Below are 25106 nucleotides of genomic sequence, written 5' to 3'. Positions count from 1 at the left end.
GAAATTCCACAATGGCTTTTGGTTACCTCACCTAGTCACAGAAACATTTCAAGAAATTTCTGCCATGAAGTTCCTCATTGTGTCTAATTACTTAAGTAAATTTTCACATGAGTTGAATTTCAGAAGATGCAATGTGCTTTTACATACAGATTTCTGCCATGAAGTTCCTCATTGTGTCTAATTACTCAAGTAAATTTTCACATGAATTGAATTTCAGAAGATGCAATGTGCTTTTACATACAGATTAGTCCCTCGAAGATGTAAAGAGTAAATGCTATTTTTAAATTATTACAACAGTATCTCACTGTCCTCCAGCTTCATGCTTGGGGACAATCTCACAATCAGGTAATTCTGATGCTTCCTTATCAATAGGTTTCAAGCTCTTGGTGAATAATATTATAGTCTGTCAATTTTTTAAGGTTTCATATGAACACAGTATCACCATTATCATTTTATTCAGTAAAGATATTCAATTTTTGAAAGCAAATATACCAGAGAGGAAAAGTTAATTTTTTTAAAATTATTTTCATTTCTTTTTTTTTTTAAGATTTTATTTATTTATTTTAGGGAGGGAAGGGGGGGAGAGAGAGAGAGAGAAACATCAATGTGCGGTTGCTGGGGGTTATGGCCTGCAACCCAGGAATGTACCCTGGCTGGGAATCAAACCTGGGACACTTTGGTTCCCAGCCCGTGCTCAATCCACTGAGCTACGCCAGCCAGGGCAAAAGTTAATTATTCTAAAAACAAAGACTATATAACAGTCTTTGTACATATAATAGTGTTGGCCCATATATTTAGATAATCAATAACTTAGATAAACTAAACTTATTTCTTATAATCTTCAATATAGATCTATAAATAACCAATTCATTTTCCTCACATAATTATATTTCCATTGTGAATTTGGAGTACTTTTTTTTAATGTAACAGGCTATGTTAAATAGTTAAAGGATTCCAACATTGAAAATAATATCTGGACAATAAATGAACACACTCCAATCATGTATTTGGTTATTTTTCATGACCAACTGAAGTTTACTATAATATGACATTGGGTATTATACTAGTGGAGCTTGTAACTGAGTTGGGGTGTTAGAGATTACCAATGAATATGGGTCAGTTTCATTATCAAGGAAGACAGAAAAATGAAGAAGTTGAGAAAGAAGTTCCCAAGTGTGCTATATTCTTGAAACTTGAATTCTGTACTCCCAAGTGCAAATGGCCATTCCCCAGACTATTGCAAATTGATACATATAAGGATAGTATTTTCTTCTTTTAATTTAAAAAAAATTATTGAGAGAGAGAGGGAGAGAGATATCGATTTGTTGTTCCACTTATTTATATATTCATTAGTTGTTTCCTGTATGTGCCCTGACTGGGGAACGAACCTGCAACCTTGGTATATCAGGACAACACTCTAACCAACTGAGTCACCTGGCCAGGGCAGGATGGTACTGGTTCACTTTGAATCTCAAACCTACCCCTAAGAACTGGATTGCACTAAACATAGTCAAAGAAGTTGCAGCCAGTCTGCCTTTTTTCTCTTGTTTCTACTGTGCCCTCTCTTTTGTGCATGGCCCTTCCCCTCTGTAATAGGTCCTGCTGGCCAGAGTCACAAAGAACCTATCCCAGCTGGAAAGCTTATATAGAGCAATTTTAGAGCAAGACAGGATATATGTCTCTTCTGAGAAAATGAGCTAGAAAGAAACTCACCATTCGGTTTGTGTTCCTGAAGTATTACAGTTCCTGATGACAGCAAACGCATCATGACTCATCTTGTGAGCATCATAGCGGGTAAGGGCACAGCAGCGGCGCAGAGTGCTGAGACGTTTGTCTCCTTGTACACGAATGCTCACGGCCAGCTGCGTGGCTACCCTGTCATTCTGTGGGTATAAAAGGATAGAAAACAGAACTAAAGTTACCATGAGCATCTGGATTCTATATACTCAATTACATGAGAGTGTAATGGGGTGCTGAGCTAGAGATCCCCAAATCCTCCACTAGCCTGGCTTGGGGGAAGGGGAATCAGAGCAGGGCCACTGAGAGTTCCTTTTCATATCTAAATAACTTTGCCAGTGTGTTAGTAATGCTAACAGCCAGGGAGACCAGGCAGGAGGTAGGTTACCAGAGGTGATTCTCACATCACAGGGGCAAGACTGCCCAGACTAACAGTGGAAGTAGAGAAAGGCAGAAAAAACCAAAGGACTAGAAGGTGTAACCTTTTGTGGGAGGAGTCGGAAATGGGGTTATGGAGGTAGATCAGAGCCAAGATTTATACTAAATGCAGGGCAGCCATGGTGTCTTAACCATGCAGCTTGGGAGCAGAGAAGGCTTTCTTGGCCATGTGGTTTGAAAAGATGCAGAAGGAACCCCACTGGCCCACAGTGAGGAGGGGATATACTGTTTTGAATTAAGAGCAGGAGTCTAGCCAAGCTTGGATGACTGGAAATAACCGGAATACAGACAGGAATCTGCCCAGCTAAGCTACAGACTTCTATTTTCCTGAGTCAATCAGGTACCCCTGACTGACCTGGTTTGGCAAGAGGAGGCAGGACTGAGTGATTATGGGTGTTTTTTGTTTCTAAAGGGAGTGGGATTTAATAGTAGAATTCTGCCATTTTCTAAACCTGTATAACTTTTGAATAAATAGTTCCTTTCCTTTTCATAAGACTCTGGCATTGGGAGTCACAGTTTTATCAGCAGTGGGCAACAGAACCCAGAGGAATAGAACATAGAGTGGTTCTGTTTCAAGAGGACATTAAAAGAACTAGGGTGACAGAATGATTTGGAAATAGTCAAGTTTAATTTAAAAATTTTTAAAATTGTGCTATTTTTTAATAGAAGAAATTGGAGAAGATTAATTTAGATGATACATTATTAGAATATCTAGGAAATTTTCATAGGTGATGGGAAGAGGACAGAATAAATGAAAATGGACTCTTCTGAATGCTTTTCTATAATGTCTATGCAGGAAGATTATAACAAATACCTACAGTCCTATATTCTATTTTGTGACTTAAAGAAGAGCTCATATAAGTAATTGTCTGGAAGTGCCAAGCTAGGATATCAAGACTGAGTAGTGGATCTATTCTTTAAGCTGCCCTGATGCTCTTACGTTTAATAACAGTGGAAGGTTTCACTGGCATCACCTGTTCACAGCCTATCACTAGAAGATACAGTGTAGTAAGCCTGCCTCTAGAAGCAAGATCATCAGTTCACCTTTCAGTGAATCAAAGTATCTGAATACTTTTTAATTTTTTCAAGAGTTTATTTATTTTTAGAGAGAGGGGAATGGAAGGAGAGAGAGGGAGAGAAATATCAATGTGTGGTTACCTCTCATGCACCTCCCCGGCTGGGGGCCTGGCCTGCAACCCAGGCATATGCCCTGACTGGGAATTGAACTGTGACGCCTTGGTTTGCAGGCCCACGCTCAATCCACTGAGCTACACCAGCCAGGGCATCTGAATACTCTTGATGCAAAGCAAACTAAGAAACAAAGATTGAGAGGTGGAATAGAAGAAGATTAAAAATTCTATTATTGGGATCCCCTCAAAATCAAAAGATATTAGTGAGAAGAAATACCCCTAGGCAAATACAGCCAAACCAGTATTTTGGGGAGTAAAAATAAAATTTATATTTTTGTACATTTTGCAAATACCTATGGATTTGCATATCTTAAGAGAATACAAATTGGCAATTACAAAGGAGTCCTTGTTCACTAAAACCATTCAAGCATAAGTGAATGCCTACTACATAATCAGGCCCTATCTAGAGATATAGGATAGAACAAAATAAAGTCCAGGCCCTAAGGGATCTTGTAGTAGGAGCTACAGTTAATAAACAAGTAGACATGTAATAGAAATGACTACAAAGTGCTATGGAAAAAAGCAGAGTAAGGCAGAATGCTGGAGGCCTCTACTTTCCCCAGCTACCCTCTTATATTTGAACCCAGAGCTGAGTAAATAAGAATATAAGAGCAAAGATTCTCCAGGCTGAAGAAACAGCAAGTACACAAGTGTTAAGGTGAGAGTTTTGTTGGTGTGTCAAGTAAAAGGGAAAGAGACCAGTGGAGTGGAAGCTAAAGAGGATTAAGGGAAAGAGGATAGGAAATAAGATCAGAGAAGAAGCCAGAGACCAAATCATACTGGTCATTATAGAATAAAAGAAATCCACACATTAGTTAAGTGTGAAGGAAAGCCAGTAGAATATTTTGAAGTAAAATGATATGATATTCTATGTCTAGAATTATTTTTGGCATAAAGTTCTTTTAAGCTTAAAAGACATGAACTTTCTTAGGCATCCCTGCTGCGTTGCACTTGATAACAGCAAGGGAAGTCTCAGAGGCTTATAGAGATGAAAACAGGGCGACACCTACTGGTCGCCCTCAAATAGGCCCACAACACAACTGGGATCATACCCTTCTCTCTGTTATTTACCAAAGAACAAATAATCACCACCAATTCGGCGAAAAGGGAGCACATACAGGTAGTTTTGGATGATACCTGCCAGTATATAGTTGATGTGTAGGACTCCCAGACGTTCCAAAAAGGAAGGACACATCAAACGATACCATCAAGAAAACAAAGAAAACAAAACCCCCACAAAATGGGAGAAAAAAATTGCAAAGTATATATCTGACAAGTGATTTGTACCCAGAATATATAAAGAACCCTTAAAACACAATAAAGAGACAACCCATTTCAAAACTGAGTAAAGGATCGCCATAGACATTTCTCCCTAAAGGATAAGAAAGAATGTGGACAATAAGCACCTGAAAACCACAAACTTTATCACTCCCACTAATAGGGCTAAAATTTTAAAAAAGGTAATAACAAAAGTATAAAGAAATTAGAACCCTCTCACATTGCTGGGAATGTAAAATAATGTAGTAACAGCCTCAAAATGCTAAACAGAAAGTGACCATGTGACCCAGTAATTCCACTCCTAGGGATACAGGAGCAAGAGAAATGAAAACCATATGTCTACACAAAAATCTGTAAATGAACATTCATAGCAACATTATAATAGCTGAAAAGTGGAAACAACTCAAATACCCATTCACTGATGAATGGGTAAACAAAATGTAGAAATATTTATATAATAGAATATTATTCAGTTATATAAAGGAATAAAGTTCTCATATATGCTACAATGTGGGTAAACCTAAAAATATTATGTTGACTTAAAGATGTCAAGCCACCATAAAAGGCTACATACTGTATTATTCCATTTATATGAACTGTCCAGAACACTTCTATAGAGACAGAAAGGAGACTTAGTAATTGCCTAGACATGGGGGAGTAACTGCTATAGGTACAGGATTTCTTTTTGGATGATGAAAATGTTCTTAAATTGTGGAATAGTTGAACAACAAAAATACTAAAACTACTGAACTGTATACTGTAAATCTGAATTTTTTTAAACAAGTGAATTTTATGGTATGTAAAAAATATATATACACATACACACACACACACACACACACACACACACACACACATCAGTAAACCCTGGCTGGTGTGGCTCAGTGGATTGAGTGCTAGCCTGCAAACCAAAGGGTCACTGGTTCGATTCCCAGTCAGGGCACATGCCTGGGTTGCAGGCCAGGTCCCCAGCAATGGGGCACACAAGAGGCAACCACACATTGATGTTTCTCTCCCTCTCCTTCCTTTCCCCTCTCTCTAAAAATAAGTAAATAAAAAAACTTTAAAAAATATACATCAGTAAAAAAGGGGTTGTTTTTGAAGAGTGGATAAAGAAATGAATTTTCAGATGTCAAGTCTCTCACTTAACACTCTGTCTCTAAAACTATCAGTACTTCTTTGTCACACAGACTATGTTTTACTTGCATAGGTTTTTAAAAATTAATTTTTAGAGAGAGGGGAAAGAGGGAGAAAGAGGAGAGATGTATGAGAGAAACATTGACTGGTTGCCTCTTGCATACCCCCAAGTGGGGACCTGGCCCACCATCCAGGCATGTGCCCTGACCAGGAATTCACAGGCTTATGCTCAATCCACTGAGCCATACCAGCCAGGGTCACATGCACTAGGTTTAAGTCCAGTAATTTATAGTCTAATCCCTCCCTAAATGTCCTGTTTAATGGCTCTTTACTCTCATAAAGATCCACTGTATATTCATGGCTGCAGGAGTAGTTAGATAAAAAAGTATACAAAAAGGTAGAGATAAATGGCAATGAAGGAATAGTCTATGTTCGGAGAAGCAGGCTTTTGAAGATCATGTTGAGTTTTACGGCAGAAAAAAGATTTCTTAATATTTTTTAGCTGATTTTTTTTGTATCTTTTTTTTCTACTCTATAAGGTAAGACATTTAAACTGGTATTTAAATCCCAAATCTCACCCTTGGAATAAAAAAAAATCTTACATCATTTCGGTCCTTCGTTAGTCTCTCCTCTAATTCCTGGGCTAATTGCAAAAGCCACCATTGTACCTAAAGAAAAAGTATTGAGACTTTAACCTTTCACTTAAAAATCACAGGTTTATTTTAGAACTAAACAGTGGATTTGTTAAGCCCTCTCACAAATGGAAGTGTGCAATAAAGTTTTCCCCAAAACCAAAGGATCAACAGATCATAGAAATTTTCAGTACTCTGACCTGCTCAAAATTTTCATTTTGTTTCCCTGCTGGCATGCCATCAGGTTAATTTCAGGCATGTTCCAGCTCTGAGGAAGAAAAAAAATGACACAAACTTGAGGCACAATATCCTAGACCTTCCAAGTTTTCAATTACCAAAAAATGAGCAATTCCATTTCAAATTCTATCATTTCCATTTTATTTCTTTTTAGGTAGAAAAAAGGAAAAATAATAAATCCAATTAAAATTAGTCAATTTTCAACACACAAAAAAGAACTTCTATCCTCTTCATACTTTACAGCATAAAGATTCAATCTAACATTAATTCCATCTAATTAAACCTTCTGCAGTTACCAAAACCTACCCACTAAACCCCCTTAGAAGAGGCAATGTTCTGTCAAGAGTGCCTGCCTACCTGTTCCCGGGTAGCCAGAGCCGTTTTTCCTGGGAAGTTCTTGCTGCAGCCAATGGTTTTGGGAATTTGCCTGGGTCTAACTGGATCATGTTCAATTCCACGGCACATGGCATATAGCCAAGATCTAATAAAACCAGCAAAACTCTTTAAGGTGAAAGCTAATGATTATTCTTGTTTAAACAAAATATGTGTATATTACCCTTTCATCCCCTTCTTGAAAAAGTTTGTCCAAAATTAAGTATACCTCACTTCTGACAGAACCCCTGTCCTTCCCAATGTAATATGTTGATTACCAAGGAGAGGAAAGCTGGTTACACTTTCTAAAGCCAAGTCATTATTTGTATTTTTTAAAGGTGCCAAGCAAGCCACTGATTAATATCCCCAAGTTTTTTGGTGCTAAGCCTAAATACAGGATTTTAAGGAAATATCAGCATACATAAATGATGTACTTATATATGAGATCTATCCAGAAGGTATCCAACCATGTACTATGAAAAATAGAGACACTTATTGAAGAAGATACAAAATACAAGAAACACTGTACATAGGGCAATGGCGCCTCAGTTCCCTTCAAAGGAGGCACCTTAGAACCTCACACAGTTCTCCTAATTGCCATCAGCTGCCCTGTCATATTTTCCTGAATCTCATCAATGTTCTGAAATCTCTTCCCTTTCAAAGGTGAGTTTTGGCAGCCCTGGCTGGCGTAGCTCAGTGGATTGAGCGCGGGCTGGGAACCAAAGTGTCCCAGGTTCGATTCCCAGCCAGGGTACATTCCTGGGTTGCAGGCCATAACCCCCAGCAACCGCACATTGATATCTCTCTCTCTCTCTCTCTCTCTCTCTCTCCCACTCCCTCCCTTCCCTCCCTAAAAATAAATAAATAAATAAATAAAATAATAAAAAAAAATAAAAAAAAAGGTGAGTTTTGGGAAAAGCCAGATATCACAGGGTGCCAAGTCTGGGCGTTAGGGGGACTGAGTCACCTGGGTGATCTGATGTTTCTCAAAAAAACTCTGTATAAGACCTGATGCCTGAGCAGGAGCATTGTTGTGATAAAGCTGCGCATCGCCAATTACCCAGAGTTGCAGCCTTCTGAATCACCTGAACAGTTTCCGAGAAGGAATGTTCAAGCTTAACACAAAATATGTTGCAGATTCGTTGCTCTACTTGCTCAGTCATTTTGAATGCAATGGCCACACAGTATACATGCTCAACAGCATCTACTGCCCCCATGGAATAGTACAGTGAAGTTGTCTTTGTTCACACATGTGCATTCCAGTCCACTCTCCTTGGCTGCCATGTTACATCGATGTCACATAAACCATTCTTGTTATATTAACAATGGCTGGTCTTTTTCTGGACAGACCTCATATACTCAAGCTTCAAAGTAACAGTTCCTTGGCCCTGGCCAGTAGCCAGTCAGTTGGTTAGAGCATCATCCCAGTAAGCCAAGATTGTGGGTTGTGAGGGCATGTACAAGAATCAACCAATGAATGCATAAATAAGAGGAACAGCAAATCAGTATTTCCCTCTGTCTGTCTGTCTCTCTAGAAAACCAATAGAAAAAGAAGTAACAGTGCCAATCAACCTATTAAAATACATGAAAAAACTACTCTAGACTGACAGGCCATGGTTATCTAATATTTTGGGGGTTTTTTTATTTTATTTATTTATATTCAGAGGGGAAGGGAAAGAGAAGGAGGGAGAGAGACATCAATGTGTAAGAGAAACATCTCTATTGGTTGCCTCTCTCATGGCCCCAGCTGGGGACCTGACCCACAACCCAGGCATGTGCCGTGACCGGGAATTGAACCAGGGACCTTTCAGTTTGCAGGCCAGCACTCAATCCACTGAGCCATACCAGCCAAGGTACTTATAATATTTTAAAGTAAAAGGAGCAATAAAATTACCTTGAATAAATGCTAACCCAAAAATAGGCCTAGATTTTACTAAATGTTTTAGTCTATATTGGAATTTAGTATTTCTATAAAGGTTATGATTGAAAAGTATTAGGAATCACTTACCCATTCTTCTCCCCAAAATGACTCTGGAGCTGGGATTCAGTGAACTGGGTCAGTTCACCCATGTACTCTATCCCCAGGATTTCAATGACAGAAGCTCCCAGCTTTCCTCCGAGATTACGGCTAACAAAAAAGACAAGGAATTTAGTTCATATCCCAAATATCTAGTTTGCAGCATGTATAAGATATTTTGCTTGTGTTAAGTAGATCTCCAGAAGGTTCAAGGAAAATGAGAGCACATGTTGGTCCTGAAGACTATTAATATGGTACTGTAAGACAAACGGGTTCTGGGAATTCAGATATTCTGAGGGTTAGGACCTGGGAAGGAGATTAATAATAGCAAAAACAAAAAGTTGAAGTCATTAATTATCGTTAAGCCAACTGTATATAAAACTTTCAATTGTACAAAATCTGTTCCATTTAGGGATTAAAATTCCAACCCTCTACACATCTCTTCTATAGCTAAAACCTTTTACATTTAAGAATGAAGAATCTTCAGCCTGGCCTTCGAGGCTTCCTATAATCTGACTTCAACCAATCTTTTCAGTACTATTTCTATCACTTCTCTTCCTCAGTATGATCCAGCTAAACTAGTTTACGTCCCAGTTCACTGAAATACCTCATACTTTTTCTCTCTGTGTCCAAAACACTGTCCAAATTGCTATTGTTCTTCTATCTCATCTGACTCTCCAAATTTGCCAAATCTCAAAACAAATCCCATGCCTCTTTCATAAATCCTCCTCAGATTACGCTTCTCTTCTATGAACTTTGGTAACTACCTGTACAATTCATTTAGCAATTACATACAGTCTTGTGATATGACTTTTACTGTTGCTTTGAACTGTTGTGTCTTGTCTCCTCAGTGGTATTATGAGCCCTTGACAAGGACACACAGCAACTGGTAGGCACAACTAGTTATTCATTTTATTTGGCTTCTTTCATGCCTTGTTTGGGAGCAACTCAGTAGTCCTGAGCATCTTTATATGATATTAGAAAAGGTAAAACTCCTATTTTTATTATTAACAGACTTGAATAAAAAGTCCAGAGGGAAGTTAAACATACACCTAAAAATCGTTCATTTGAAAAAATTCAGTACTAAATTTTCCACAGATAATCTAGAATTGAAGTTTCATTAAGAAAAATTCTGGCCCTGGTTGGCGTAGCTCAGTGGATTGAGCGCGGGCTGCAAACCAGGCATCGCAGGTTCGATTCCCAGTCAGGGCACATGCCTAGGTTGCAGGCCATGGCCCCCAGCAACCACACATTGATGTTTCTCTCTCTCTCTCTCTCCCTTTCCTCTCTAAAAATAAATAAATAAAATCTTTAAAAAATTTAAAAAGAAAAATTCTACAAAATACACTTTAAAAAACAAAAGGAAAATACTGTATGATTCCACCTACATGAGGTAGCTGTGAAGTCAAATTCATAAAAACAAAGTGGAGTGGTGGTTGTGCATGGCGGAGGGAAGGGGCTACTGGGGAGTTCGAGTTGAACGGGTGTACGGTCTCCTATGGGAAGATGAAGAGACTTCTGTGGATGGACAGTGCTGATGTCTGCACAGCCATGTGAATGTACCTAATGTGACTAAACAGTGCGGCTACAAGTGGTTAAAATGGTAAATTGTACGTTACATGTGTTTTCCACAATAAAAATGTAAATGGCAAAAGAAAAGAAAAATTCTGTGTTTTTCAAAATTTCCTGTGTTCTCTCCTTCCCACCTTTCCTGGTACCAATTTTGCCTGGCTCCAATCCTTCATAAGGAACAAAAGAAAGGACAACCAGAGAGTGCCTTCATACGTGTCTGAGTGAAAGTTAAGAGGCTTCCCAAATACTCACATTTTGTTAATAGGCACGTTGCTGAAGAGCTGTGGGACCGACCTGTGTGAGACCAGCGTCTGGCGGTTGGGCTTATTTAGTCCACAACCCAGTTTTGCCAGGACCTGGAGTACGGAAAGTATAAAAATCTCATTGCTGTCAACACCCGCACGGAGAATCGATGAATATTAACACACACACACACACACACACACACACACACACACACACACACAGCTTAAGGGCTATAACTAGCGGTGTCCACATTAACAACAAAAACAAAAACAGAAATTCAAAACATCTCTGAACCTTGGTTTCCTACAACATCCTCACTGGAAAACATGACCCACAATCACAATTGTCTGCATTGTTCTTTCTACATCTGCTCCTGGTTTTCCTTTAGTCACTCTTCCGCCTGCATGTAATCCTAAGGTTCTCCTACTTCAAGAGGGTAAAAGGCAGAGAAGCTGCAGAAGAAACTTATGAAGCATTTCTTACCATATCCATATGAAAAAGCTGAGACAAACTTGTTTTACCCATTTATCTATATTTCTTGATTACTGGTTAGTCCATTTTGAGTCCTGGATTTAATTCACATTACCATAATTTAGTATCTCTGAGTGAGACTGGGCTCCAAAGCACCCTCCAATAGCAAATATACTATAAACAAGACTTCAAAATGAAAAAAATTAAATCCTTGAAAATTCTTTTCAAGGAATAAGATATTTCAGTGGCAGCATTTCACAAATTAAAATTGGTGGGGAAAATATAAAATCATTCTTAAATTCATTGGAGAGATTCTCTGGAACTTCTGGGCAACATTTAGTCTGGTTTAAGTTATTACATTAGGACTTTTGTTTTCCTTCCCTCTACCCAACCAGGAAAGAAAAAACAAAAAACACCCAAACTCTGCTGAGTAGTTTGGTACTTTGCTCTTATTGGAGGGAGGGGAGAAAGGCAGTACCCAGTAATCAGTCTCTGCCCAATTATTGAGACCAGTCAGGGGGATGAAGATTACAGACCCTCACTGTACTTTTCTTAAAAAAGATTTTATTTATTTATTTTTAGAGAGATGAAGGGAGGGAGAAAGAAAGGGAGAGAAACATCAATGTATGATTGCCTCTCATGTACCCCATACTGGGGACCTGGCCCACAACTCAGGCATGTGCCCTGACTGGGATTTGAACCAGTGACCCTTTGGCTCACATGTTGGCACTCAATCCACTGAGCCACACCATTACACTTTAATAAGAAAACCATTTATTCTGCCCCCGGATTGACAATTGTCTGTATTCCATAAATCAAAATACTGTTCAAATCAGTAACATTTTACTATTGCATTTGTCTTACTGCTTTCATTAGGAAAGGGGGAATAGTCAAATTATAAAACACCTAGGCCACTCCACATAAGAAATGAGATAATACTAGCCTTGGCTGGTGTGGTTCAGTGGCTTGAGTGCCAGCCCACAAGTCAAAGGGATGCTGGTTCGATTCCCAGTCAGGGCATATGCCTGGGTTTCAGGCCAGATCCCTATAGGGGGTGCATGAGAGACAACCACACATTGATGTTTTTCTCCCTCTTTTCCCCTCTCTAAAAAAATAAATAAATAAAATATTTTAAAAAGAAATAATACTAGAATATTCAGCAAATGAAAAGAAAACAAATAGATTCATATTTAAAATTCAAAGACTAACCTCCTCCTTCCTAGATAGTTCAGTCATTAAGGAAATGCTTTGGATACAACTATATAAATAAGCATTTTCTGCAAATTGTTCAGCCTGCTTCTTAGGAAAGTATATGTTCAATGTTGATTCCCATGTGAAAAAATTACTTAGGGCTTCTACTTCTTCCTCGACATAAATTTTAAATAGAAACCCACTGCAAAGTATATAGATAATGATTTAAATGCCCCACTTAAATGTAGCCTTACTGTATTTAACTATAGGTATCTATGTTTCTCTTCAAAAACTACCATTGGCCTTTACCTTATTGTGTGAAATTCCAGCTGAACACTGAAAACCAGTCTGCCTCTCGATGGCTGCTCTCATTTCCTCCACAATCACTGCTCCCACGGTGAGCTGCAGGTCTGGAGAGGTGGTGTTCTGAGTCTCAAGAGAATCAAGCCATTGCAATAAGCCTTGTTTTCGCATTTCTTCTGAAAAAGTTAAGAGGTACATTTAGACATTTTTTTAAAGATTTGTATTTATTTACTTTTAGAGAGAGGGGAAGGGCAAGAGAGAGGGAGAGAAACATCGATGTGTGAGAGAAACATCAGTCGTCTGTCTCTCACACACCCCCAACCAGGGACCTGGCCTGTAACCCAGGCCTGTGCCCTGACTGGGAATTGAACTGGCAACCTTTGGGTTCACAGGCCAGTACTCAACCCACTGAACCACACCAGCCAGGGCACATTTAGACATTTTTTAAATCAGATTTTTTTTTGTTATCTAATACAGGAATGCTTAGACTTCAGGTACTTTAGACACACAGGTTTTTACAGAAATGGCAGCTATTTTAGAAGACTACTTAGTACTTACAAGAGAGATCAATTTCTCCTTCATACTGATTCCATCAGCCTTAGCTTCAGCATAGGCTGAACCTTATAGTTTTAATATGTCATAAATATATTATCTTTCATAAGCAATGATTTAAAAGTTTGTTTTCTCTCTCCAGTTCTCTTGAACTTTCTTCCTCCAGTTTCTCCTTGCACATCCCCCCAAATTAGAATACATTCAGAATTAACTCACACTTCAGTGTAAACTTAAATCAGCACGTTGTACATATTTTTAGAGGCAGGTTCCAATTGAGTATCTTAAAATCCCATCAGAAGCACTAGAAGATTTATTCTCCTGACAAGCTGTTTAAATTCAATATAGCTTTGCAAAATATAACCAGAGACATTGAAATTAAGATCAATCTGACAGTAACCAGAGGGGAGGTGGGAGGGGACAAGGGGGAGGAAGGGTTTTCAGGAACAAGGAATAAGGGCACATGGACAAAACCAAGGGGGAGGGTAGAAGCAAGGGAGGGAGGTGGGGATGGCTTGAGTAGGGTGGGGGGGCGTGAGGGGGATAAATGCAGACAACTGTACTTGAACAATAAAATAATTTTTAAAAATTAAATAAATTTATTTTAAAGAATAATGAAAAATAATAAAATTAGGTATAACTTTGGACTCAGGGCCTTGAAAATTGCTTGCTATCTAATTCAGAACTAGTCACAATTTTGAAAAAAGCTTTAACATAATTATATACATAATTAAATAGTGAAGATAGATACACAGAGAATCTAGACATGCTGATTTAAAGAGGCAGTAATGAGGTATGAACAAGGCAAAAAATATATACTCAAAGTATCTTGGAAAGGTAGAATAAAGGTTTACACATAGAGAACAAGAGAAAGATGAGCACCTAGAAGGAAATATTTTCCAACTATTGATGACTGCTGCTTCTCTCCTTTGCTAGCCTGTCTTCCTCTTCTAATACCCTAATTGTGGATACTGAAAAGCCTTCAGCTCTTCTTGGTGTATGTGCTTTTTCTCTTGGTGAACAGGTTCTGGCTTATGTTTCAATTTACTTATGCTGAGTATATGCACATCTTAATCTCAATTTCAAACATGAATCCCTTATCTCTGCCTCCCTACAAAAAAAAAGTCTTCTTGAATTTTTCATTATACTTTCAAACTAAACATAACCAAAATCAATCTTTATTGTCTCTTTCTCCTCAAAGGTTCTTTCCTGAAACAACTCCCTATTTCTATTAAAGGTTTAAAATCCAAATATTATCTTCTTTTTTTTCTTTCATTCCTCCTTATTTAGTTATTTGGGTAACAAAGCCCCCTTCAAAATATTTCACATATCCATCTTGACCCACGGTATTTTATTCAGGTTTTTTTCATTCTTGCTTAGATCACCCTGAATGCATTCTACACAGTGCCCACAAATTAAATATCCTCAAGTACCACTGTTATAAATCTTAACTGCTTGCTCAAAATTGCCATTGGCTTTCTCACACTTAGAAAATAAAGTACTGACTCCATAAATTGGAATTGAAGACCACCTATCCTTTTCAATTTATCTTCCACTAATCCCAAATTTGTTATATCCTTTCAATTTCCTGAACATATGTTTCTATCTCAAAGCATTGTGTATTTTACCTCCCTTCTCTTACTCGTTTAACACTGTTCTTCTCCCCTTTGCTTAAATAAATCTTATCTGTACTTTAGGGCTTATCTCAGTCTTAACTATCATGAGGTCCTCTCCAACTATTCTAACTAACTTTGGGGTGTCCCAAAAAAGTCCTTTAGGCCTGGCTGGTGTGGCTCAGTGGATTGAACACTGGCCTGCAAACCAAAGGGTTGCCGGTTCAATCCCCGGTCAGGGCACATATGAGGAGCAACCAGGGACTGCGTAAATAAGTAGAACAACAGGGTTGATGTTTCTCTCTCTCTCTTTCCCTCTTCTGCTCTCTAAAATCAGTAAAAATTAAAAAAAGTATTTTAAAAAATATGTCGGCAAATTTGGGGAGATGAACTCTAATAAACATGTAGTCTTTTGATCTATGAGCACAGTATGCCTCTCCATTGATTTCATTTCTGTGATTGTCTTTCATTTCTCAGTAATGTTTTGTAATTTTCACTGACCTAGTTTTTCACACATTGTTAACATTATCTCTAATTTCTGACTTTAATGCTATTGCAAATGATATTGCTTTTTAAATTCTATTTCCCATTTTTAAATTTTAGTATATAGAAATAAAACTGATTTTTATATTGACTTTCTGCCCTGTAATCTTGCTGATCTTATTCTAGTTTTGTTTGTTTGTTTGTTTTTGCGGGGTGGGGGTGCAGTGTGGGAGGGAAGTAGAGCTTTTAGGATTTTTTACAAATTTGGTCATATCACCAGCAAAGAAAGTTTACTTTTTCCTTCACACCTGAATATCTCTCATTTCCTTTTCTGTTCTGATTGGGTCATCTTTCTTGTACTTCCAGTACAATATTGAATAAGAACAGGCATAAAAGTGAGTGTTGATGAATTGTGTCAAAACTTCAGGGTTAAACCGATAGACCTCTGGCTAGACCCCACAACTCCAGGCCCATAACTGCAAAAAAGAAGTCCCTGTACTGATAACAGGTGTGCCCTCCCCTCTGCTACAAGCTGATAAGTGCCTTCCAAGCTCCATCAGGTTGTTGGCAGAATTTATCATCTTGCAGCTTGTAGGACAGGGGTCTCTGTTTCCTTGCTGGCTGTCAGCAAAGGGCAGGATTCAGAGCCTAGGCATGGTGCCTTCTCCAAAGGCCCTTTCACAACATGGCAGCTGGCTTCTTTCAAAGTCAGCAAGGACTCTACATTTCACAGCTGATTTATAATTTTTTATACCAATACATGTCATACATATTCAGAAGATATCCAATATGTGCTTAGAAAGAAATGAATTAAGAACAAAAAAAGAGAGAAAAGAACAAATGAGTTCTTTAGCTAACACAAACTAGTTACATATTGGTTCCCAAGGGAAATTTTTTACTGTGGCAATTTTTGAGTATTATTTTTAAGTAATCCTACTACTTAAACTTTCCACACACACACAACTATTTTGGAAACAGAAAATATAAAGTTGCAAATATAGCATGGTTGAGTAGGACTGTTAGCTTTGAACTCATTGAGAGGCAGGACAGTGCCCTGGCCAGATGGCTCAGTTGGTTAGAGCATCACCTGATACACCAGGGTTGGGGGTTTGATCCCTGGTCAGGGCACATTCAGGAGATAGCCTAACCCTTTCTCTTTCTCTCCAAAAAGAAAAAAAAAAAAAGGGAGGATGGTGAAGGTTATATGCATGTAGATTAGCTAATTTCTGTTATCAGTTTTTTGTTGTTACAACATCAAATGAAGACTCAGGAATATGATATGCAATTTCATAAACCATTTAGTAGACATTGCAATATTCTGAACACTATAAATAATAAGGTGCTGTCACTGCATTTGTAAGCTTAATATTTAAACTGGACACACTAAAGCAACAGATACCTAAGACACAGAAATATGACTTCTTTATCAAAATTGGCATTTAAAATAAAAACGTATATGGATAAGAAAGATCAATAGATTTGAGGAGGAAGAGGAGTATGGCCATTTGAGCTAATACTGGATCACCAACAAACGTTATGTTCCATAATCTTCAGCCAGAGAGTTGTTCAATAATGAGTTTCAGCCAAATACTACTGTAATGTGTAATAACAGTTCTCATTCTGAGGTATATGGGTTTCAGAGGATTTGTGAATCTCTTGAAAATTGCACACAAAATTGTCTTATGTGTAGATTTGTATTTTTATTTTTTGTATTTTTCTGAGATAAGACAGATTTTCTAAAGGACATGTAGCCCTAAAAAAAAAAAAAAACTTTAAAGAACCAATAATTTAAAGCATTATAAAAGAAATTCCAAATGTCTATTTTAAAAAAATAAGCTACACAGTAAAATGTGACACACAAAGCTAAGACTAAAGAAAACCTTCTTTATTATGATCAATAATCTCTGACTCTGATTCAGAATAAAGAAATCATGACGTTTCATCACCAACTGGTTATATATGATACCTTTGCCTCTTTCAAGTGGCACATTTTTATTGTCCATTGCATTTTCCCTATAGAACTAAAGGATCTGCAGATTCCAGCTTGATAAACTCTCCTGTATCAGGAACAGAGAATAAAATAATTTCTAAATGATCATTTCCACAAGCTTCCCTAGACAGTTCTACTACCCTTCGACACGACCTGTTAAAGGCATATTATACAGTAAGGAATCTTCAATATTTTAATACTTTACATCTTTTTAAAAGACAGAAAACCCACGGGAAATTCATCACTGTACTAGAAATAAGCTAAACTCTCTTGGAGCTTTTTCTGGAGAAATCTGTATTGTTTCTATAAGTAATAACAGATTGTCCTATTTTTCCCCCCAAGAAGTTAACTTGCCATAGATTTGTATCCAGTTTCCTTTTGGCAAATATCCATATTTTAAAGGTTTTTCTTTTTCTTTTCTTTCCTTGCCTTTTTTTTTTTTACAGAAAGTTGTTATGAATAAGAACAATGTTACAAAATAATAGTTCTAAAAGTACACGTTACAAATGAAGGGAGAATAGATACACTGTTTTGAATATAGCCATGATCAAAAGCCCTAGAACACGTCTAGGAACAAAGGAACAAAGTGTAGATACCCTGCTGAAAAGCTTCTAGATGCAGAAAGAATTTTTTGGGAAATCCAGTTGAATTTCATGTTCATAATATTTGATTAAAAAAATAAGACTCAGATTCTCTTAGATCTTATATCTAGAACCAGTATAATCTAGTATTACCACAAAAGCAAATTTTTTATTGCCCTAATTTTATTCTAGTCTAAGAAAATATTTTTAACCACCAAGTACATTTTATTTTTAAAGCACTTTCATGCACGTTATATCACAACTTTTTGCTAAGTAGACAAATAAAGATAACTCATTAAAAAAATCACTTATCATTCCCCTGTACATCAATAATCAAGTAGAAAATTTTTAAAAATATCACTATAGGCCCTGGCTGGTGTAGCTCAGTGAATTGAGAGCGGCCTGGGAACCAAAGGTCACCAGTTCAATTCCCTGTCAGGGCATATGCCTGGGTTGTGGGCCAGGTCCCCACTGGGGCCCACACGAGAGGCAACCACACATTGATGTTTCTCTCCCTCTTTCTCTCTCCCTGTCCCTCTCTATAAAATAAATAAATAAAATCTTAAAAATATATATTAAAAAAATCAAGAAGTATATTTAAAAAATCACCACAGCGATAAAAAATTAAAGCATCTATGAACTAGCATGACAAATGAATGTACAAGATCTTTATAGAAAAATTAAAGCTTTAATAAAGCCATTATAGTTGGATATTAATTTAATAATAGAAGGAATCTTGATCCCACCTCATACCCTACAGACATTTACACAATAAATTGTAAAACTAAATGTGAAAAGCAAAACAATAAAGCTTCTAGAATAAGACAGGGAATTTCTTCATGACCTTGAAATAGGGAAAGATTTCTTAAACAGGACATAAAGAAATGCTATCCATACGGGAAAAGAAAAAGAAATTGGACCAAATTAAAATTAAAAACCTCTGTTCATCAAAAGTCACTATTAAGAGAGTGGGGGGGGGAAGCCACAGATTGGAGATATTTACCATATGTATATTTGATAAAGGAGTCACATCTACAACAAAAAAGTCCTATACGAGGAAACAAGGCAATCCAACAAAAAATGAGTGAAAGACTTAAACATACATTCCATGAAAGGAGATAGTCTAAATGGTCAATAAACTTACAAAAAAGTGCTCAATTTCATTGACATGCAAACTAAAACCACAATGTGATATCATTATATACCTATTAAAATGGCTGTTTTTTGATCTGGGTCATGCTTATTCAAATTGGTTTACTTTGTGAAAATCAAAGTGTACCCTTACAATTTGTGTGTTTTTTGTATATCAATTAAAACTTCAGATAAGAAAGAAAAGGGAAAACATACTAGATTCCAGATCTCAGAAGAAGCTGATATACTACAACAGGTAAGTCAAATTTTTTTATTTAAAAAATTCATTGAAAGTGCCCTGGCGGGATAGCTTTGTTGGTTAGAGCACCGTCTCAATATGCCAAGGTTGCAGGTTCAATCCCTGGTCAGGATACATATAAGAATCAACCCATGAATATATAAATAAGTGAAACAATATACTGATGTTTTTCTCCCTCTCAAAAATCAATAAATAAAAAATTTTTAATCCCTGGCTGACGTAGCTCAGTGGATTGAGCACGGGCTGCGAACCAAAGCTTCGCAGGTTCGATTCCCAGTCAGGGCACATGCCAGGGTTGCAGGCCACAGCCCCCATCAACCGCACATTGATGTTTCTCTCTCTCTCTCTTTCTCCCTCCCTTCCCTCTCTAAAAATGGATGAATAAAATCTTTAAAAAAAAAAAAGAAAAAAAAGAATCTCCTTTTAAAAAAATAAGTAATAAATGCCACCTCTCATATTAAAAAAAAAGCACATACACAAAGTAACATAATCGGTATATAATTATAAAGACATATACATATTTAAGATATACAAAATGTACTGGTGGTGCCAAAGGGTGTGTGAGGTTGGGAGGGAGTGGGAGGAATCACCAGAAAGGGAAAAAGAAGTAAAATAAAATGAGAGAGGCTTTGCACAACTCCCAGTACTTGAGGTCTACCTTAAAACAACAGCAACAACAACAAAAAAAAACACCTCACCATTCTTATGATAAAGAAAGCAAGTTAAAATAATATAAATTAACCTGCAAATGATGGAAGTGCTCAGACTTCTGTTGATAACTCTAACCTGCCTTAATCATATCTAAAGAGAAACTTGATTTCATACAGATCTCAAGCTTCTAAAAATCCATATACCTGGAAAGATAAGAGAATTTGTATATCCCTCCATGAGTCCTTGTAATTCATTCAGGTTGCAGTTTAAGTTTCCTTTCAATCAGTCCAAGAATATCAGTGTGACCAAGCAAAGCAGGCTCCAAAGGCAGGAAGCAGAAGCAAATGATGGTATGGAAGTACCTTTCTGAACAGTCCCTTCTGCTGTTGTAGGGTCTTGGGGCAACCCTTCAATGTAGGTGGTTGGCAACAAATCTGCAGAGATAGGCTGACCTTGCAGCTTTTGTAGTCTCTCTTGTACAGCACTGGTTAGGTCTACATAAGCTTCATCAATGCTGGCACGTTCAATCACAGAAAAATGAGACATTACCTCCATCACTTCCACACTGGCTTCCCGGTACCTAAGAAGTATAAGGATTGTACACGTAGGCAATAAATAGAGGCAACATTGAGACTGTGGGACACATCCCTCCCTCATAATAGAATAATAATATACATAATCAGTGTAAGACCTCCTTAAAGAAAGGAATGGCTTGTCAGAGAATAGATAGTAACCCAACTAAAGGGATTGATAAGCAGGGAGATAGTCAATAACAGAGGCAAGGAAAAAGAACCATACAGGCAAACATTTGCATGGCAACTCTAGCACACTAAAGGTAGAAAGCATTGAGACCATGAACATGTCTATGTGACAAGGATCACTCTAAAGAGGAAAGAAAACCTGGCTGATGTAGCTCAGTGGATTGAGTGCTGGCCCGCATTGATGTTTCTCTTCCTCTCTTTCTCCCTCCCTTCCCCTCTCTAAAAAATAAATAAATAAAATCTTTAAAAAAGAGAGAAAAGAAATGCTTCTAATTAGTTTAACTAGAAACATTTTACTCTGATCACCCATTTTTTTTTAATTTTCATATACACACTACATAGTATTCTGCTTCTACTGCTGTCTTCAAACAAGAGGTAACAAAAAATGAGGTAACTTATAGGGAACACTGCACTGATTAGTGAACCCAAGTATCTTCTTCTCCTCAGGACAGTATTTTTCATTATAAATTAACCAGGTGACATGTGGATTTTATACTCAGTGGTGAGTTTGATTAACATGTGAGCTGGTCCTCGCTACACACACACACACACACACACACACACACACACACAATGAATCAAGACCAATCACTTCTTCATGAATTTGCGTGTTATCCTTACACAGGAGTCATGCTAATCTTCTCTGTATTGTTTCAATTTTAGTATATGTGCTGCCAAAGCAAGTACCAATAACTTCTGAATATACTAACATTCAAATGATAAAGTTGAAAATAAGCTCCTAGAATGTGGTAGTGTGCCTGGACAGGCACATAGCCTCCGCTGGGGAATACCAGTGTCACCGTAAACCGTCTATTCAGACCATACCAAGCAGCTCTTCTGGATGCATATAGCTAGTTTTCTGTGGTAATATGTGGATATTTTTTTTGCTTTGCACTTATTACAGAATTTAAATAAGTTCTTTACTCCTGTTGAATCTATTTTATTTACCATAAAAATGGAAATATGTGCACCCCTTCACTAAGATATCTATCAAAACTAGTAAAATTTGTTCTAAAATATTCTTAAATGACAGAGTTAGAAAAAGAATGAGAAAAAGATGGCTTCTTTCCTTTTTTAGTCATTTTTTGGGATGGAGAGTCAGACCTCAAAAATAAAAAGAGAGAGCTCAAGTGTGCACAAGAGCACGAGAGCTCAACACACTCACCCACATACAGGGCAAGGAAAGGGCACTCTGCTGTAGTGGTTGTTTCTCCTTCACAGCCTCTTGAGCAAATTGCTCCAAAGTATTCTTAAAAATACTTAATAATCTTAGTGTATATATACTTTTAAAAATTGTATTTTTATTTTTAATAACCTGGTATCTCAAGCTAATTATTAAAATAATCTTAAAGATTTTATTTTTAGAAAGAGGGGAAGGAAGAGAGAGGGAGAGAAACATTAATCGGTTGCCTCTCACGCGCCCCCAACTGGGGACCTGGCCTGCAGCCGAGGCATGTGCCCAGGCTGGGAATCGAAACAGGGCCCTTTCAGTTCACAGGCCAATCCAGTGAGCCACACCAGCCAGCACTAAACTAATAATTTTAAATCATCAGGTCTTGATAATGCTCTTGTCTACAAACTTACTCCTAAATTTTCTGAAACTGCTTTTGTTCAAAAAGTTTAAAATTGGTGACATGTGACTTTTCAAAATCACACAACTATATTTCTGCAAAGTTACATTGTCTCTACCAGCATAAAATTCTATTCAATGCAATGTAGCATATGTCTGTTAGCTGAATGAATTCTAATCTAGGGTTAAGATATTAAGCTCCAGTCAAATCTGTCTTCTTTCCTGGCAATAACTTCAATGTGTGGTTGGCTATGACACTCTACCTGTAGACTTCCAATTCATAGGTGAATTCAGGAATATCTCAAGTCCCAAATCAAAGCATGATCTACACACACCATATCACATGGTATAGTGTACTGTGAGAATGTGGATAGTGGAATATGAAAAAAACTGAATCCTCAGTCTTCTATTTTCTTGCTGTGGAAAATTATTTAACCTCTCTAAGGTTGTTTCCCCATCTGTGAGTGTGTGGTAGGGAAGGAGTATACTACTGGAACATACCATATAACATGAAATTTAAGAGATATTGCTTATGGAGAGCTTAACACAGTGCCTGACATATAACATATACTCAATACAAACTATTGGGATTATTAAAATGGTTTGGGCTTGTAACTGCCCATAACTTGGCTATGGCTATAGATATCTCCCATTTCAAGACTAACCTAAAAGTTGGGAAAAGACAGGTCAGTTCAAAATCAGAGATGGTACTCTCCTTTAAGATTGTTCGATTCTGGCAAATAATTCTAGATATCGCATTAGAATGTCAGTTTGACTCAGCTTTTTCTGGAAAAACTCTTAGTTTCACAGTCAATTTAATTACTTCAAATACTGCAGACCTGGCTTGAGAACATAGAAATTGATATTGAGTTGTAATTATAACAACCATTTTTTAAAATTTATTTTTAATTCTTGTTTACTCTATTAGTTTTCCCAATTTTTCCCTCTTTGCCCTCCTCTGTCCAGCCCACCCCTGCTCGAAAAGTCCATCTTCAGACCGTTCTCCACGTCCATGCGTCGTTTGTACATGTTCTTTGACTAATCCCTTCCCCTTCTTTCCACCAGTCCCCCTTGCCCCGCTTCCCCGTCCTCCGACATCTGTCAGTCTGTTCCCTGTTTCCGTGTCTCTGGTTCTGTTTTGCTTATTAGTTTATTTTGTTCATTAGGTTCAACCAATTTTAAAGTAAGAAAGTGAGAAGGTGTCAAGAACAGCAATTGTTGCAGATTATAATGACTCTGAATTATTCCTGAAATACAATATCGGAATCCGTTTTCATATGACACAGAAAAGTTGGCTGACCTCCCTGACAAGTGTGGCTCAGCTGGCTGGGTGTCATCCTGCAAAGCAAAAAGTCACCAGTTTGATTCTCAGTCAGGGCACATGCCTAGGTTTCGGGTTCGGTCCCAGCAGAGGCATGGGTGAGAGGCAACTGATCAATGTTTTTCTCTCATATCAATGTTTCTCTCTCTTTCACCCTCCCTTCCCCTCTCCCTAAAAATAAAGAAATAAATTTTAAAAAGTTGACTGATCAAAGGTAACTTTTTCAGACATTATTTACACAAAATTTGAAACATCAGTTCCTAGCCTCATGGCATATTATTTCCAACCCTTCCATTCCCCTTAAACAATCTGTTCTTCTTACTTTGTGAGGTTAGATTTCCCACGGGACTCACGAACTTGTGCCAGTAGAAGATCTGGGCATAACTTCTTTGCATCATCTGCCCACATGTATCTAGTGACCCCAAATGCACGAGCTTCATAACTCACTGAAATTATTCTAAGGTTGGAAAGAAAAGGGACAGAAAAACACCACATGAGCAAAAGTAACTAGAATTTAACATCTACAGGCTATACACGTAAACAGCAGAAACTTTTTGGCCATTGATGCCACTATTTGATCTCAAACACAGCAGTGCATTACTCTCAAAAACAGAACCTAGCATAGTGCCATGCATTCTTATAAATTAAAACAGTAGTTGACAGTTTCAACAATAAAACTGATACCTACCCACCACCCTTCCATGATTTGTACTGTACGACTGCACAAGGTTTATTCTTCAAATGAGGATTTTGCCGCTGCTCTACTTGAACAAAAAAACAGTCCATGTCCACTAGAGCTACTACGCGGTCCTGTCCATTAGCCATGTTTCTGTAAGATAATATTTCATAGACAGTTAAAAAGGATACCTAATCCAAATTGCCAAGGAAAACTGTATTTCCCTCCTTCCAGTGTTGAGTTACCATGAGCATGAGAGCCTGGAAACTAACAAGAATAAAACAGGCATTTTCATCTACTACTTGAAGGAGAATAATAAATTGGTACAATTTTAGGAAGGTAGTAAGTATTAAAAGCTTTAAAAATATCCGTCTCCCAAAAGAATTGAACACTTCACAAAAGATATACAAATAGTCAGTTGGGCCCTGGCTGGTGTGGCTCAGTGCATTGAGTGCCAGTCTGAGAACCAAAGGGTCAGCGGTTTGTTTCCCAGTCAGGGCACATGCCTAGGTTATGGGCCAGGTCCCCAGTTGAGGGCACACCAGAGGCAGTTGCCAAACATCGATGTTTCTCTCCCTCTCTTTCTCCAACCCTTTCTCTGAAAATAAATAAATAAAATCTTTAAAAAAATAGTCAATAGGTACATGAAAATGAAATATCGTTAGTCTTAGGGAAATGCAAATTAAAGCCACAATTCACA

General features: G+C 37.6%; 1 protein-coding gene and 1 non-coding gene across 4 annotated transcripts in view; both read right to left on the bottom strand.

Annotated features, from left to right (window-relative positions):
* POLH (DNA polymerase eta) overlaps positions 1 to 25106 on the bottom strand; it is a 31835-nt gene that overhangs the window by 4043 nt on the left and 2686 nt on the right. Inside the window, exons 2-10 of one of the 3 annotated variants that reach the window (XM_045843043.1) lie at positions 24419 to 24559; positions 24053 to 24187; positions 20441 to 20658; positions 12828 to 12997; positions 10863 to 10966; positions 9030 to 9149; positions 7007 to 7130; positions 6383 to 6448; positions 1714 to 1883 (exon numbers count right to left, since the gene is read on the bottom strand). In XM_045843043.1, coding sequence (XP_045698999.1) covers positions 1714 to 1883; positions 6383 to 6448; positions 7007 to 7130; positions 9030 to 9149; positions 10863 to 10966; positions 12828 to 12997; positions 20441 to 20658; positions 24053 to 24187; positions 24419 to 24555 — 1244 coding nt within the window. In that variant the 5' untranslated portion in view covers positions 24556 to 24559. Of the gene's footprint in view, positions 1 to 1713; positions 1884 to 6382; positions 6449 to 7006; positions 7131 to 9029; positions 9150 to 10862; positions 10967 to 12827; positions 12998 to 20440; positions 20659 to 24052; positions 24188 to 24418; positions 24560 to 25106 lie in introns of those variants that run through there. The other 2 variants (XM_045843044.1, XM_045843045.1) reach the window with 2 other exon arrangements.
* Positions 21420 to 21526, bottom strand: LOC123822374. The gene has a single exon (XR_006786326.1). It is a non-coding gene; the product is annotated as a U6 spliceosomal RNA (small nuclear RNA).

The sequence above is a fragment of the Phyllostomus hastatus genome, unplaced genomic scaffold (assembly GCF_019186645.2).
Source record: "Phyllostomus hastatus isolate PE091 unplaced genomic scaffold, TTU_PhHast_1.1 phas_contig_40, whole genome shotgun sequence".
NCBI lineage: Eukaryota > Metazoa > Chordata > Mammalia > Chiroptera > Phyllostomidae > Phyllostomus > Phyllostomus hastatus.
The sequence above is the reverse complement of the archived record's forward strand: the minus strand, read 5'-3'. Positions and strand labels throughout refer to the sequence as shown.